The sequence below is a fragment of the Lonchura striata genome, chromosome 2 (genome assembly GCF_046129695.1).
Source record: "Lonchura striata isolate bLonStr1 chromosome 2, bLonStr1.mat, whole genome shotgun sequence".
NCBI classification, from domain to species: domain Eukaryota; kingdom Metazoa; phylum Chordata; class Aves; order Passeriformes; family Estrildidae; genus Lonchura; species Lonchura striata.
In genome coordinates, this window is record NC_134604.1 from 90,969,161 (window position 1) to 90,985,888 (window position 16,728).

At 38.1% G+C, this 16,728-nt stretch overlaps 1 protein-coding gene across 1 annotated transcript in view; it reads left to right on the plus strand.

Moving 5' to 3' along the window:
* RASA3 (RAS p21 protein activator 3) overlaps positions 1-16,728 on the plus strand; it is a 129,109-nt gene that overhangs the window by 25,824 nt on the left and 86,557 nt on the right. The window contains exon 2 of the mRNA XM_021545628.3: positions 11,491-11,608. Within this exon, the coding sequence (XP_021401303.1) occupies positions 11,491-11,608 (118 nt within the window). The remainder of the gene's footprint in view (positions 1-11,490; positions 11,609-16,728) is intronic.

A 16,728-nucleotide genomic window follows, 5' to 3' on the forward strand; every position in this document is an offset into this window, starting at 1 on the left:
GTTATCTGTACTCAGTGCTGAGGAGTGAAGAAGTAAATGTGTTTTCTCTTCCCATAGTTACTGACGTTGGAAGATCAAGCGTTTGGTTCTCATCACATTGCCTGCACAATGAGTCATGCTTTCTTCATTAGGTTTGTTCCTCAGGCCAGGATTCATGTGATGTTCCCCTTCTCTGGGCAGTCAGATTAGTCACTGTTTGAAATCCTGTTTAAAAACTAAATCGCACTACAGGTTGTTGCCTGCTCACCCGTTGCGTGCTCCCCCACTGCTTGCAGTTAAGTTCAGCAGTATCATTATAGTAAAAAATATAGTCATGGTAATTGGCATATTATTGGAATCCCACTGAAATTAGTCTATTAAATTCAGGACTCATAGTAACTAGCAAAGAATTGTCTATAAGGCAGATGAATTTTAAGTAATTCAGTGTGCTGAAATACATCTTGCTTAAACTTGACTTCTTTCACTATACTGTTAGGAACAAAAACTACATTGCAAACATACTAGCAGCTTAAACTTTGTGAAACCTATAGATTTATAAAAGCAGTGGTAATAACAAAAGTTGTTAACATAGATGGCATACTGTCATGGTACCTGAATCAGACTTTTGTGTTTAGGGTAGAAACTGTGGAAGTATCTGATGGAGCTGAGATTTAATGGAGGGTTTGAACAACTTTAGGACAGTAGCAGTTTCTAGTCCCTCCTATGTAATGTACTGTTATGAAGGCTCTTGAAATTCTTTATCTTGGTACTAGAAGATTTTAGGGATGATGGTTCATTGTGGGAAGTAGCAGTTTGAAAGACAAACTAATACAGAAAATGTCTGTTGACCAGATCAGAAGTAGGAAGAGAGAGGGGAAAATATGTACACCGTGGCTGTAAACACATAACCCAGATGTTGCTGTTAGCTGGCTAAACTCCAAATCTAGTCAATGAACAACAAATTATGATTCGGTAAATGTGTTATGTTCATGGCCTGAATCCTTTTACACAGGAGTCTGTCAACAGTAGATGTTAATGCAGGCATCTAAATTGTGCAAAGTATTTCATCTTATGAATGTGCCCAGGAGTCATGTCTGGTTTGTGCCTTGAGAGGAATTAGGGTTATGACACAGTAAAGGATTGGAAGTTGCTGAAATAAATGGTTATAAGCTCTGTTACAGTTTATAGATGAAAATGTGAATAGAAGGAAAGATGAGGTAATGTTCCACATTAGACTTTGATTCTGGTTCTTATGAACAGCTTCATTTTTCATGTTGTAAGTTGTTAAGTGTTTTTTTTGACAGGAAAATGCTCATGAAGTAGGCGGAGGTGCAGACCAGTGTGGGAGAAAATGAGATTATCTATAGACATCCAAATAATGGTGTTTCGGGGTTTTTTTTTTTTTGGTTTGTTTTTTTTTTTTGAAGGTTGTTGTGGTGGTCTTGTTCTGTCTCCAATTCTCATGATTCTCACAGGTATCAGACCCTCACAATCATTACAAATACTAGTTCACATTGTTAGTTTTCCTTTCATTCTGTGTGGGACAGATCTGCGTGGTGACTAAAGAGATATGCTAAAATTCAACTTCGGATGGATTTTGTGGGTGTGGATGAACAGCTCATAGGCAATATCCAGCTTCAAAAAAACATTGCCAGACTTGGAAAATACTTATCCTCTAGGTGATTAATGACAACCAAAATTTAATTTTGAGTCTTGCTCTTGTTTCTGTGAGAATATCCTCTGGAATAGGACAGACTTGTGTTGCTGTGAAGTTTGTTTAATCCTGCTGCATTGGCTTCCCCTGGAAGACAACATAACTGTGTATTTTGGCAGTTACTTTGTGCAGAGATGAGTATTTTAGGTCTTGCTTACTGAGAGATGAGGACGTGATCCTGTGACTGCAGATGAAGCAAGAACAAGTAAATGCTTAGGTATTTGTGCCTGTGAACTTCATATCCTTGAAAGATTCTTCCCCCAGCCACCACCCGGGACACTGGGAAATTGTATGGGAGAATTCTTCTTTTTTTTTTTTTTTTACAGTTCATTTTGCTCAGTGCTGGTCAATCAAGTCCCTTATACTGCTCTAGATTTGTGGGTAGATCTTTATAGCTTGTTTTTAAAGTAATCTCATACATTCTTAGCTTGCAATTTGCAAACTTTCCAAGGCTTAAGGAAGTGGTAGTTACCATTGTAATTTCCTCCATAAGCTTAGGTCAGTTTGTCTTCATCTGTATTTTCAAAGTGAAAATTTTATTTCAACGAGGAGCTGGAAATGCTGTGCTGATGAGTTTTCTGAAAAAACAGATACTTGTTTAGTAAGCCTGCTGACATGGTAAATGGCATGTTTAGGATCTTGGATGATAATGGTCCAGTTCTGTCAGTGTGTGGATGTTCTGGCAGTAGCTACTTCAAGAAATTCTTGGGCCAAGCTGTGAGGTGGCTGTAGTTAAGGCAGCGTGGCTTCAGAGCAGGGGCATGTTGTCCTGTTACTTGGCATAAAGAAATGAGTTGGTTTGTAGATCAGGTGCAGTGTATCCTTGCATCTGCAGATGTAAGAGTTTAGCTGCACAGCACTGCAAGCTGGCAAGTGGTTGCTTTGATAGTCAAGTGCAAATGCTTTTTGGCAAGGTGTTGGAGGGGGAGATGCCATTGGTTTTGCTTCATTAACGGATCTGTGAGCTAGCAACAAGAAATTAGCATAATTTATGTAAATTCTTGTGTATTGTTGTCATGCATCTGTGCAGTACAGGCTAATCAATAATGAAAGAAACTTTTTAAAGTCACCTATAATCTTATCAGGCACCAACCTTAATAATGTTCAAGTGGAAATTATTTTTGTTTTACTCTACTGAAAAAAATGTTATATAAATAAAGGCCTGGTAACTGAAGTATGACAAATACTGTAGATGGGTTTGATAATGTCCTAATCTGAGAGCTGAGTTTGTAACATAGCATTTGTCAGCCACCTCAGACTATGGTTTGAAAGGTATGATTTCCCTTTTTCATTCAAAACCCATTGATAAGCATGTAGACTGAAAACTGGTTATGATCACACTTCTCTTAAAGGGTTTTCTTTTATCTTGTTCTTTAGTGCAGAGGTTGCTCGTTGTGTGTGAAGAAACACATGATGAATAATTAAATGGGAAAAAAATTTCTCATTATAGGAACGTACCTATTTTCACTGTTCTTGAAGAAAGACTCAAAGCAAATTGAGGAAATATCAATGCCTTGTTCTCTCCCTTATGAGATTAATTTTTAATTGTTTTTTAATTACACATTAATTTTGTAATAGGAAGAGTGTTTTGGAAGATACTCTTTTCTCAATTCATTCCTAAATCTTAGATGTTTTTTAAGATTACCTTGAATTTCTCTGCTTAAGTTCCCCCAGTTTCTCAATAGCCAGGTTTTATTTTGGTTTGAACACTGTGGATGCAGAGGACCAAAACTGAACATGATCTAAACTTGATCCTATGAGACTCTGCTTGGTGAAGATATTTCTAAATATGTAATTCTAAAGCAGGAACCATTGTGGACAGTGGAATCATCAGAGGAAAGAGCTATAGTTTCTTAACTGGACCACTAAAGCTTTGGCTGTTCAGCAATTATTCCTTTGGTGGGTTTGTGCTTTTCATATTACTCTACTGTAAAAATTTTTAGTGTTGCTTGTTGTGATAGAAGTGATTAGTGTCCTGGAAGAGGGAGGACATCACTCCTTTTTCATTGCTTGTATTTTGTTGTTTTTTTCAACACTGCTGCTCTTTGATCTACAATTTAAAAAAATGGGATGTTTTATTTTATGTGATATTACTTTAAGTTTTGTCTGTGAATAATATAAATGAAAGTAAAAATACTTATTTCCACAGACATTTATTTTTGCTTATGCTGATGTTTTTGAGAACAGTACTTTCGTTCCTTACCAATGACTAGGTTCCTTACTACAGAGAAACAATCTTAAAGTATGCTAAAGTACAGAGGCTCTCAAAAGGGAACACTTGTTGTTGGATTTTGTTGTTTGATGTTGTAAATCACTTGCTTGTATTTCCTGTGTCATGCTGTTTTTCTAAAAATAGCTGAAATTGCTCGCTGTTTGCTCAGTGCAGCTCCATGATGGAATAGTCTGTTTAAAGTTACTTCCTCTCAGCTACTCTGCCCCTCCTGCAGCCCGAATCTCTCCCTCATGGCCTCCCACAACAGATGTTCAGTGACTTAAACTTTGCTGAGAGAAGGTCTTTTATAACTTTAGGAAGCTGATACTCGTTTTTAAAAAACAACTACCACCAGACCAAGCAACTCCCCCTCACAAATGCCCCACCTCAGAACAAAACCAGAAAACCCGAGAGCTGCACAAGGCACAGTCTGTACGAAAGTCATAATTCTGAGGCTAAAGAACAACTTGTAGCCAGTCCCTACAGTTCTGAACCTGTAGGATAAACCTCACAAGTCTCTATCAAATGCAGCTAGGAGTTGTGTGAGATGTCTTGATGCAAAGTACCATCTTCAAAACACAAGCTGGATTGAGAAATAATATATGTGGAACTTTGTGTCAGCACAGATAAAGGCAGAGTGTGGCTAATTCATCTGTTTTTCTGCAGAAATATGAAAAAAATCACATCAAAGCAACTTACAATGCTTCCTCCAGAATACCACAGGAAAACTGAATTTAAATGTGAACTCCTTGAGAACACCTTTTTCCTGGCAGTATCCTACTTTAAAATAGTAGAATACCTTCAGAGTATCCTTTTACACAGAATACCTTCAGTCTTGTTAAAAAGCAGCTGGACTGTGTATTTTTTTATTTTGTGGGATTAAGTTACTATTCTAAGGGGATCTTTAGAGAAACCTGATGCCTGCTGTTGACCACAACATTGGCAAGTAGCATGCAAGCAGTTATTAAAGAGTTGAGGAAAATTATGCTCCTCCTCTTGTACAGACTAAAATCCTAATTTTGCAAGCAGCTCTCATGAAACTAGCTTTATAAGCATCCTTCCTCTCAGTCCTGGGATTTGATTAACAGCCCTGGTGCTGTAAGCACTTAAGTACTTAAGATCATGACAAGATCTTTTGAGCCTTCTCTCTGTTCATTATTCTTATGAGAAAAGTAAGACTGTCAGCCTGCAGCTTCTCATTGCTCTCCAGTGAAAATATCCTCAGCTGCTTCTGTTCCACCCAGAAAAACAAAGCAAGATATATGAACAGTTTTTTGGACTTTCAGGGCTGCAAAAGGAGAAATGGAATGTCTGATCACATAGGTATAGGAAAAAGGGAATTTGGCTACTTGCCATTCTGAGTGATAGGTCTGAGTCTGTTCACCATGCAGGCTGTGGCTGCTTAGGCTTAGCAATTGTTACAGGGGACAGAAAGGTCTGTTTGCTGTGCCAGAACAGGCTCCAGATCAGAGGAGGATCTGTAGGAAGGTTCCTAACTGGTATAGGTTAAGTTTAATCATGTGAGGGGAAAGGAGGTAGTATAGTACTATGGCACTGGGTGTACTGTTGGATTATGCAGGTGGGGTTTTAACAGATACCAAATGTTCCTGTCACTAGGCTGTGAATAGAGATATCAGCTGGTGCTGGTCTTCAGTTTCATGTCAGAAGGTTTGGGGTTGATGCTCTTTCCCTGAAGCCAAGAGGATTTCCACAGGATACTCCTGTCTAAAAAATTATAATTAATGTAGTGTACTTCCCTTGGTGGCTGCTTGCTGAAGCATCGCTGTGGTGTCGAGGCTGTGGCATGGAGCTACTTGGGGGGTGTTGCTAATGCCCAGGTCTTCAGTGGTGTTTGGTTGAGGAAGTGCCTTCCCTGATAACGTGATGACCATTTCACGTGGAAAGAGGCTGGTAGGCAAGGGCTTTTAGATTAAGAACAGGTCATCTAAAAATCTCATTTTCCAGATCATCAAAATCTCTTCACAGATGGCTATTTTTGACCTGGTTTAGAAATATAATGCAATCTGTCCTTCCATGAGATGAAAGTTGTATGTATGTGTGTGTACATATATGCTAGTGGTCAAGGCAAAGAAATTGCTCGACTAGTAGCATTACTAGCCACATCAGTTTTAAAAGAAATAATTATTTTTGATATATCAATTTCCTTTTTAGATACCTAATTTTCATGCATTTTTCGTATTTTTAGGCTTTGAGAATTATACACAGATGTGGAGAGAAAAGAACATTTTTGACACTTGGCATGTATTGCTTAGAAAGTGTTCATTGTTTTGATTTTACTACAGAAGTACAAAGGAGCACTAAGCTGCTTACACGGCTCCATAGTTGCATGCTGGGTACACTGGTTCTTGGAACTTCACTTTAAAAATTTATTTTATTTTATTGCTATTTTCTATTTGGACTGACAAAAATTAATTCAAACTCTATTTTCTGAGAGATACACACAGTATATCTGCATACAGGAATAATATACAAATGTAACCATATATTCTGCTTTCAAACATTACATTAATGACATATAATTATCACATTAGCTGTTCAGTAACAAAATTGGTTTCTAATGTGGATGGAAGTTTTTCATTTGTGACCATTTCAATACTAAAAGGGATTATTTTCTCAATATATTCTTCCTGAGCTCTTGCAGTCATATCCCTCCCCTAGTCCCCATCTCATCTGCAAAAAAGATGATCTTTTATGTGCAAAAAAATGAACTGCTTTCCCTGCATTCAACATAAATACAATTGTTTCTGTTCAGTTAAAATTTAATGTATAGGCACGAACTTCTAGGTATTCCTGTGTGTTAATTGACATTGAGTGGTATTATATTCCTGTTTCAAATAAAATTAAATAGAAATTAGAAACTTGCTGTCATCTTGATATTTTACATATATGCAGAATTTTGTGCATGAGTAGCTTTGTAAGCATAAATTGTGGTAATCAGAGGTCTGAGTGTACATACATTTTCCCTTTTTTGCTTGATCTGTGGATGTTCAAGCAATAATGCTTTTTCAGAAGAAAGAAAACTTGAAAGGAGTGCTTGAGATAATTTTGCAAGATTTCCAGCATCTCTATTGAGATAGAGCTTAAATGAGAACAGGAGAAGCTTTTCATTCTTGACGTACATTGCTGCTCTGCTTTTGTTCTTGAAATGCTTCCCTGCAAGCTTATTTGAAGAGTGTTTTCCTGAATATAGCAAAAACAGGGTGGATTATTGTGGGTTTGGATATGATGCCCTTTTCAGATTTTAGGTGTTTTTCTTCTGTAGTTAAGTCTTTCAGCATTCTCCCTGAAGTCAAATGCTCTGGCATTGAAAGCTCAGCTACTTTTATTGGATTTATTTTTTGGAGGTAGGTTTCTGCTTTTTGTTTGTTTTCTGAAACAGTGTAAGAAATGGTTCTTTCATGCCATCATGGTCATATATGTTGCTGCTAGAAAACAGCAAGCTAAATTTGTTAATGCGTTATAAAGTCTTCCTTAATGCATTCAGATTGGCAGATGTGTGCTGATGACCCAATATTTGGCAGCACAAGAGCAGGGAATTTGTTGCAAAAGGTAGATAAAATATGTAGCTGTCATGTTGTCTTTGCTTTTCAGAAAGTTGCATCTGGGGAAATATATCAGAAACAAAGATGACACAATGGCAAGTATCTAAATTCAATTTAAAATACTAGATGCTTCAAAAAATTCAAGTGGAAAAACCTTAGGGACATGTATGCATATATTTGTTTATTCCTAGAAGCATTTTCAGAGGTTTTTTTTAGTTTTTACCAGTTATGCTCCCAGTGTCCTTCCTTGCCATATGTGCAGGAGAGATCTTTTTACTTGCTTTCCTTTTATTGCCAGTGTTTTAGCAGAGCAGGAATATGCAACATGGGAAAGAACAAGGAAGATGAGTACAATCGAGTTTTTCCTTTATCTTTCTCCAGCTTGTTGCATTCCCTGAGCCTGGCTCAAGCTAAGCTATGTGTGCTGCTGTGGTAGTTTATTTCTGAACTGTAGCAACCTTGTAGTAATTCTATGAGAAGAATGAGGAGAAGATAGCAAGCCAATGACATATTCAGAATTGTACAGTCTTTTTTTAAGGCCTGTCTAAAATACCTAATGTTAACTTTTCCACAGCTGAAATCAGCTTTGCTAGGTTTAAGTACTTAGTGCTAAATTGAGTTCGGTGTGCAGTTAAATTAGGACCTATGTACATTGGAGGTGCAGGGATAGAGGGAAAAGCTATTGCAAACTTGAACAGATTATTCTGCTCTTGTGGCTTCAAATGGAAGCCTTATGCTCCAAAACAAAGTGCTTGTGTAGTCTAAATTGTCAGGGTCTTAGACATCACAAGAAACATTCAATTTCTTCTTAGTAGAAGTAGAAAATGGAAGGTTTTAAAGGTGGGTGTATTGACCTTTCATCTGGAAACCCTCTCCAAGTTCTCCAGTGTACAGTTGGTTCATGCATATGAAGAAGGGAGGAAAAAAAAAATTGGAGTTGGCTTTTGAAAATGCAATTGATGAAGATGTCTCTTCTACAAAGGTCAGGTGATTAAATTCTTGCCCAAAATAAATGATCTCATCAGCTCTGTTTTTTGAGAAAATGGAAATGGTGCATCACTGTATCATGTCTTAAGGGGGCTTTTTTTTTTTTTTCTCATTTTGCTGGTAGCAAATCCAAAAGAATACTGATCAAATTGTTCAGCTTCATTGTAGATGGCAAAACAGTGCCACAGAGGGAACTTTTTTGTCTTGGAGGAATCTAAAGAGCAACTGAAGCTCTAACAGAGTGTGTTTGTTGACTTAAAATGTCTGGCTAGAGAGCTGAGTCTTTAGCTATGCTTGAAAGCTCGATACATTTTTCTTTCTCAACTGCTCAGTGCTGTAGGAATCTAAACAGCCATTGGCGACTGCTGGTGTTGGGAGGAAACAGTATTTTTTTTTTGTAAGCTACTCAAGTCAGTGACATGATTAATATATTGGGTTGGTCAATTAATTCCTTGTTCTGGTCTCCGTGGTTTTCTGAGGTAGTTTTCATTTTGAAGAAAGAAATTACTGTAAAATGTCTCCTCTCTCTATCTTTCCTCTCTGCACTTTCCAGCTTTGTGATGGTGGTGACCTTTAATTTGCTGTACAGACTATGCAGGCAGCCATTTTCCAGTGATGCTAAATGGTGTCTTTTTTTACACTGCATTTAGATTTCAATATTGTGGGCTTTCCTGCTGTAAGTCTTTTAAGAAAGAAGAACTGAGTTTTCAAAATGTTCTTAGAGTACTTGACATAACTATTACCTTTAAGTACTTAAGTGAATATTGTGCACATCAAAAAAAAGAAATCAAGGTGAAAAGTAGAGATTTGGTTTCATGTGATGCATTAAGCTTGAAATAGGAAGTGGAAGAGTGAAGAAAAAGGGAAGCTGTGTTACTGTTTGGTTTGATTTTGAGCTTGAATATTGTGTGTCTTTCTCTTGGAAGAACCGTGAGAACTGTGCGCCAGCCCTGGAGGAAGACTTCCTTATCAGTCTGCTATTGAAACGCTTCCTGTTGACGCTGTCTCTCTGGGGAACTGTACCCAGTTATCCAGGAAAGAGGCTGGTCTCATGTCACTGTAATGGAGAAAAATTAATAGGAATTTGATTGCTTTGGGGGAGAGGAGGCCTCTTGGAGGCCTCAGTCTGTGTGACAGTAGTGCATTTGATTTGTAACTTGCTTGAACTCAGACTAACAAGAATAAAACTTGGAGGTTTAGTATGGCAGGATAGACTTTAATGCAGACTGAGCAAGCCATCAATAATCCGTAGTATATTTTTGTCTAGAGCTGCTGCAGTTGAACTATTGCTAACATTTCAGCTTAGTTTAACACCACATTGAGTGTGCCAACAGATGTTCCAGTCACACCTTCAAATTACAGTGGAGACAGCTTTTTTTAATCCAGTGTCTTACAGCTCTGAAGGAAGTGGGAAGAAGCTATCGAGTTGTATCAGCTGAGTTGAGAGAACAAACTTATTTAGTAAGAGCTCTGAAGTAAGGCATTACTGTCTGAAACAACAGTTTCAAGTCCCCTTTTAGTGCCTCTGTATATGGTCCATGGTTAGCTTCAGAAAACATGCACATACAGTCGCCCATATGCAAGCCATTTTTGAGAAGTGTGGTTGTGTGATGTTTCCAAGGGCATGCCATGGGTCAGTTAGCAAAAACGTGTGAATAGTGTGCAGAAAGAGATCATAGGCAGGAAAACATGGAATCCTGTGTCATTTTGTGCCTTTCCTTAATAGCTGAGGTTGCAGGTTGGCTCAGCATTTCCTTGCTATGCATCTTCAGTATTTACAGGCTCATGCATCACATTGCTGTGGGACAAATACGTCTTTACTGAAGATAGGGTTGAAAAGAATGGGGTGGTTCTGTCACTAGTATGAAGCTATTTGGCAGCCAGAGACTGGGAAGCATGTCTAGGAAAGTGTACTTCAGCTGAGCTGCAGCGATTGGATAGAAAGTTACAGTTGTTACCATCATTTAGCGTTTTCCTTGGTACTGACAAACAAGTCTGTGTTCCCTTGGTCTGTGCAGTTTTAGACTTACTCCCTATATTTTTACCAGGACAGAATGACCTAGTACCCATGCTATGTGCTAATAATCTCCAGCTACTGGAAGAGTGACAGTAAAACAGACCATGAGCATTGCAGACATACATTTAGGTCTGAGTTTTGTCTCTAGAATTAAATCACTCATTCATATAGTGATACATATTTTAGCAAAATGATGAGCGGCATTGTCCAGTTTCCTGTTGCAAAGTTTTGATTTTGGTTTGTCAGCCAAGGAAGTTTGGTGCTTGGCTTTGGTTGTTAATGAATATGTTGAGGGGAAAACTGTGGTTAAGTTCATGTTTCATATGCTTGGGTTTGGTAGTCTCTTGGTTACTCTGGGTTCCTCAGTCCTGTCCTTTTTGTTGTTGTTAATTATAGTACTTCTTGCTGTAGTTTTGAAACAAATGTTTATATTGAAGACTAATCATGACTTGCATGGTAGCTTTGTGCAAGGACTTTAGGCAGCTTCACAAGTGCTGATTATCCCATCAGAGTGCTTTGAAATCCAGCCTGTGATCTAAGGCTGTTGGCTGTAACTGAAGTGACTGTTCTGGTCTCCAGATCACTGTTGAGTGGTGGAGCTGTGATCTGCACAGCTCATTTGGTGTGTTCTGCTAATGGTTTTAGGGTAAAATCAGTGGGCTGTACTGAAAAGCTTGGTTGCTATGTTGTGTGGTGTTCTTGGTATCTTAGGGGAGTATTGATCAAAACCTAAACACTGTATGGAAGGAGATGGTCTGCATCCAAATACATGTAAATAAATAGGATGCCACAGACAGTTGAGTTCTTAGCTGAGCTGTAAACCTGGTAACTGTCAGGACCTGCTGAATTGGAAACAGGAAACTGCTGCAAAGTTTGATGGAGACTTCACATTTGAGAAGGAAAATACAATACTTTGCTTTAGCTGTGTTGCTGTCAGTGCATTAGTTGACAGATGACTAATTTATGGATAACATTTTAATATGTAATTTTTCTGTTTTTTTTTTTTTCTTGTCTTTAGGTGAAGCCAAAAATCTTCCTACATATCCGGGGCCAAACAAGATGAGAGATTGCTACTGTACTGTAAACCTGGACCAGGAGGAGGTTTTCAGGACCAAAATAGTGGAGAAGTCATTATGGTAACAGATACATATATGAATGTTCTGTTAACTCTTCTCATTATTTTCTTACTAGGTTTGTTTAATATTCCAAAGATACTTTCTTGAGGGAAGAAGAGAGGATAAGTAGGATTCTTCCTCCAGTTTTAAAAACACTGGTGGTAAAAACAGTAATGTCATGATACCTACCAGTATTTAAGGGGAAAATGCCTTTGCCAAGGCATCCATATTAATTTTTTTCCTAACAATGTACCACCAATTCTCCTTTCTTTCTATAGTATTTGCTTTGTACTTCCCTAAGCTTTTAAAATCTCAGTTTAGAAAAGGTTCATTTAACTCCATTTTGCATCTTTCTAGGCTTAGAATTTTGCATTGGTCTGGCTGCCCCAGGGAGTTAAGAATTTTATTTTTTTCCCTGTCACGAGGCTGTAACTGAAAGGAGAGGTTTGAACTTAAGATGCCTATCTGATTATCTTGGACACTTCCTATGAGATTGCAGAGGTCAAATGCAGAATGAAAGAAAAGGAGAAGCATGTAGCTAAGGTTAAAATGCTTTCTTCTGGAAATCCTTAGACATAAAAAATGAAGGGAACTAGGCTGGGTATATATGTAAATTCTGGTAAGCAAGGCTTTTTTTGAGCGGAGAGGAAAGAAGCATCAAAGAACAATCAAGTTCATAACTCTTATTTTAATAGATAACTCTCACCCTTTTCTCAATTTGAGTAATATACTAGGAATTTGCTATTTGTCTTATTATTGAAATAATATACTTCAGGAAGTATCTCTAGACCTCACTCCCAACTACTCAGAAGTACCTGACACATTCAGGAATGTGAGTGGGATTTATTACTGTAAGTCTCCTTAATTGTTCTTTCACATTAATTTTTGTCATCTTTAAGCCTTGGTGTTTTTGAGTGATGATGCTAATGCTCTTTTATTTCTGGTATACAAACAAAAAGCAAAGATTGCTCTGTATGCCTTCTTCCTCACCCCTATAGCTGACATGTAGTATCCCTATACCTAGTATCCCTGAACCAGTTGGTTTTTTTAAGTGATTTTGTAAGTTATATACTTTTTTCGTTGTTTTGTGGTTTGTTTTTTTTTTTTTCTGGATGATCATTAGTGCTTCACAGGGAGATGTAAGATAGGAAGTGAGGATATGTGAGAATAGTTGATGTCATTTCCTTCAATTAATCCAAGCATTTTCTATTGAAAAAATAAACTTTAGTAATAAAAATAAGCAACAAGTATAATTCATTCAGTGGGAAAAGTTGCGTCTGTTTTTAGATTCTTATAAAGATGGAGAGGTACACTGAGGCTGTGCAAAATTGGAAAGTGTCTAGTTTTCTGACAAGACTTAAGTTCATTTTGTTAATTGAAGGAAATTCAGGGGAGAACTGAGCAATGATCAGAGGTCTGGAAAATGTAAGTGCTGAGGAAAGATTAAAATATTGGAATTGTTTAGCCTAGAGAAAAGAGATGAGAGTAGACTTAAAAATGTAGATAAAAAAATTAAACAAAAGAAAAAAAAGGCCCCAAACAGCCCGTCTACCAAAACAAAACGTTGAGAGGGGAGGAACTGTTCTGCCTGTCCAGTATGGATATTGCAAGTAATAATGAACTCAAATTGCAGTGGAGAAAGAAGTTGAGGCTAAGGTTAACTGTGAAGAAAAATCTCTGCTGAAGGTTCTGAAGCACTGGAGTAGATTTTGTTTTTTGCATTTATTGCTGATGGCTTTTAATAGGTTCATAATAGGTATGATCAGTCTCAACTAAATAATAAGGATCTTCCAGCTTTGAAACAGTGGTGGGACCAGATGATCTCTCAAAATCCTATTATGGACCTATTTTCTTTGATCTAAGGCTTGACTAAAGATGGTCTCCTTCATCATTCTTACTTTTACAAGTGAATTCCTGTCTTCAGTGGGAGCCTGCCCTTCTCCCTGTGTGAGCTTCTGTTTTCAAATACTATTTTTGAAAACTTTGCTGCTTTTACAGTCTCCGAATATTCGCTTACAGACATTGATAGCAACTCAGTTTTGCATTTAGCCCTATAGGTGTTTCCCTGTCTTTGTTTTCTGGGCCATAAAAGTAGACAAAAATCCCAAATACATGAGTAGTAATCCTGGGATGTCTTCCCAATATGTGGGTAGGAATTGCTCTTACTTTGTGAGACACACTCAAACAGCTACTTTCTTTCGTGACTGTGTTTACATCTTTTAAAACAAATGCATACATAGATTTCCAGAAGATGTTTTTCAAATTATACCAGACCCTACTGCATTTGCCTATTGTTTTTGTGGGATTCTGGGATGAGGAGCCAGTCATGCTATTTCATTATTTAATGCTTGTTTACAGATGGATTTATCTCATTGAGTTATTGGGCACGTGAGGCTTATGTGCCCTATGGGCCATGTAATTCCTGTGCAGCAGAGAAATTCCTGCTCTCATGTATGGTGCTCCTTTGACAGGCACTTGCCAGTGTAATCATGAATTGTGCTGCTCTGTTTTTCTGAGGTATTGCTGCAGTGATACACAATGTTTGGGAACAGGGATGTGAAGCTGGGCCAATGCTTGACTAAACTGAGTCCTCCCCGAAATGCTGTGTGGCTGGGTGACACAGGCTTGGCACAGTTCTCTACAGTTTGAAGGAGAGATCACTCTCTCTGGTCTGTTGTTCATACCTGTTTTCTACTTCCTATCACTTCATGTCTGGCACAGGACTGGCTTACTATAAGGTTTTAAGAATTGCTTGTATTTTTACTGATGCTGATAGCTCCCTCATCTTCCAAAAAGCTCAAAAAATTATTTTCATGTAGTCTGTAGAAAGCAAAATGCTTTGTGTGAAAATCTGAATTAGGAGGTCTTTCATATGCAGCCCTAGCACTACTGATACTGGAATGATGTCTTGTTCAGATTTATCCTGGAGAAGCCCATCTTTGGCAGCTTTTCTGAATGTTTTTTTTTTCTTCACCTGCATGAAAAAGCTGATACAATGTCTTTTGTAGTTGGGAATTACTGTTTCTCCCCTCCCCACTCTTTTCTCACTTGAGCTTCTTCAGGCTTCTACTAGGCATTGCATAAATGTATATTTTTCCATGCAGGCCTGCTCCTGGTGTAAAGCTTAAATAGAACTAGAAGATGGAAAAAAGGAAGCAGTTATCTCTCCTTCCCAGAGGAACTTGGATGAATGTCCAATTCTGGCTTGCTTGGAATATCTGTCATAGAACCTTCAGACTCTGACTCATCCTCTCCTGTTTTATGATGGGACAGTGTAAGAAGTTGCCTCCCTGAGCTTTGTCCTAATCTTCTGCAATGTATTTTCTTTTTTTATTAGTCTGTGGCAGAGGCATGAGAAGACAGCTGAGAGCAGTAACCTTTTAAATCACCAATACACGAATCATTCAGAACTCAAAAGAATTGAACCAGCACATCCTGTTGTCCAGTCAAGTGCCCTTACCAGGGCTTTGAAGAGAATATCTATGAGCTTGATACCCTTTATCTAAATTTGTGTCTCAAAAACCGAGAGGAGCCAGCATGGTGAATCTTATCTTCTCTGTTCAGCAGTCAGGTGGGGCTCATAAATTACAATATGGAACTTAAATAATTCCTGCCATCCAACTTCTTGGCTGCTGTTAAACTGGATGTTGGGCACTGCTGCCTTGTGCTGGAAGATTTTGGGGGCTGCTGTGATAAACTTAGTAGTGTCTGACTGAAACAATTCAGGGTAGGTTACCACTGGGGCAGGACTTCCTACAAAGCCACAGAGCAACGTGAAAGTGATCTGGGTAGTTTAGAATCATCCCCCTTCTCCAGGGATCTTTGGGCAAGAATAGTGAATACGTGAATTGGTCACACCAAGAAATCCAAGTTCTCAGGGAGAGAATCTTGAACTCTTCAAGCAGCACTGTTTTCGTAAACTTGGCACAACCTTTTACTAAATTCTAAGAAGGTCACATGCAAGTCATAAGATATGAGGGAGAGGTCAGTTAGAGCCAGGATTTAATATGCTTCTCTGTTTTGTATTTGTCATTCAATATTTCTATTACCGTCATCTACAAAGACACTGAATAGATTTGGATGCATTCCATATAACCTAGCAAAGATATATGTGAAGGGACTCATGTATTTTATGTCCTAAGGAGCATGTTAGAGTGACTGTTTTTTTTAAATGCAGATCTCTACAAATTCTTTGCTTCTGAGCTGCAAGTAAACAGCCTGACAAGAATTTTGCTTATTAATTCCCTTTGCTCAATAAACTGCTTATCTTCCCACATTAGAAGCTTTCCCTACTTCAGGCTCCACTATCCAGGAGTGTTTCCTAGCTGCAGATATTTCCTGAGGACCAACTTTGTTGGATTGTTGGTGCTAAGGCTGACTTCGCCTTTGCAGTTTGCATCAAATGTGCCCATTCACTTAAAGGGCAGTGTCAGCTGCAACAGGAAATCAAGGCAGCTTCTCAAATCATAGGTGAAGAATGGAAGGAATGTGACATCTCTAAATTTGTTTCAAGGATATGAATAAAGGCAAAATCTGTCGTATGCTGAGAATCAAATGTCTGACAGTGTGTGCTTTAGAGAGGTGAGCCAAGCATCTTGAGTCTGTGATTATTTAGTTCACCACTATTTCACTGAGGAATTTTTCACGTGCTAAACATAGTGATCAAAGTCTGAATGAAACAGCAAATGAAGCCATAGGCACTTTGCCCCACTTTCCCACCTCAGCCTTTTTTTTTTTTTTTGCTAGTCTCTGGTGAACATAACTATGAGAACTGCAAGTCTGCAGTGTGCTTGTGGCTTGTGACTATATTGAAATGTACTGTAAATTCATAGTTAAGGCTATGTTCTCTTTAAAAAGTGGTTTCTCTGGCTTTGTTTCAGAATTAGATCAGGTAACAAATTCAGTCAGTAGCTCTCAGAACTTTCATTAAGTTATTCTACTGCCGTATTAAATGTTATTTTCTAATTCTAGCTTGCTGAAATCCTTTTTCCCTGTGTGTTTGGAGTTCATGACTGTGTTGCTAAACTTCTCATGTTCTGATAACATCTTGGATACAGGCCACGTCTCAAATTTTAAACACAAAGTTGTTTCCCTTAGTTGGAGTGTTGCCAAAATTAGCTGTTGTATCTGAGTTAGCTCCA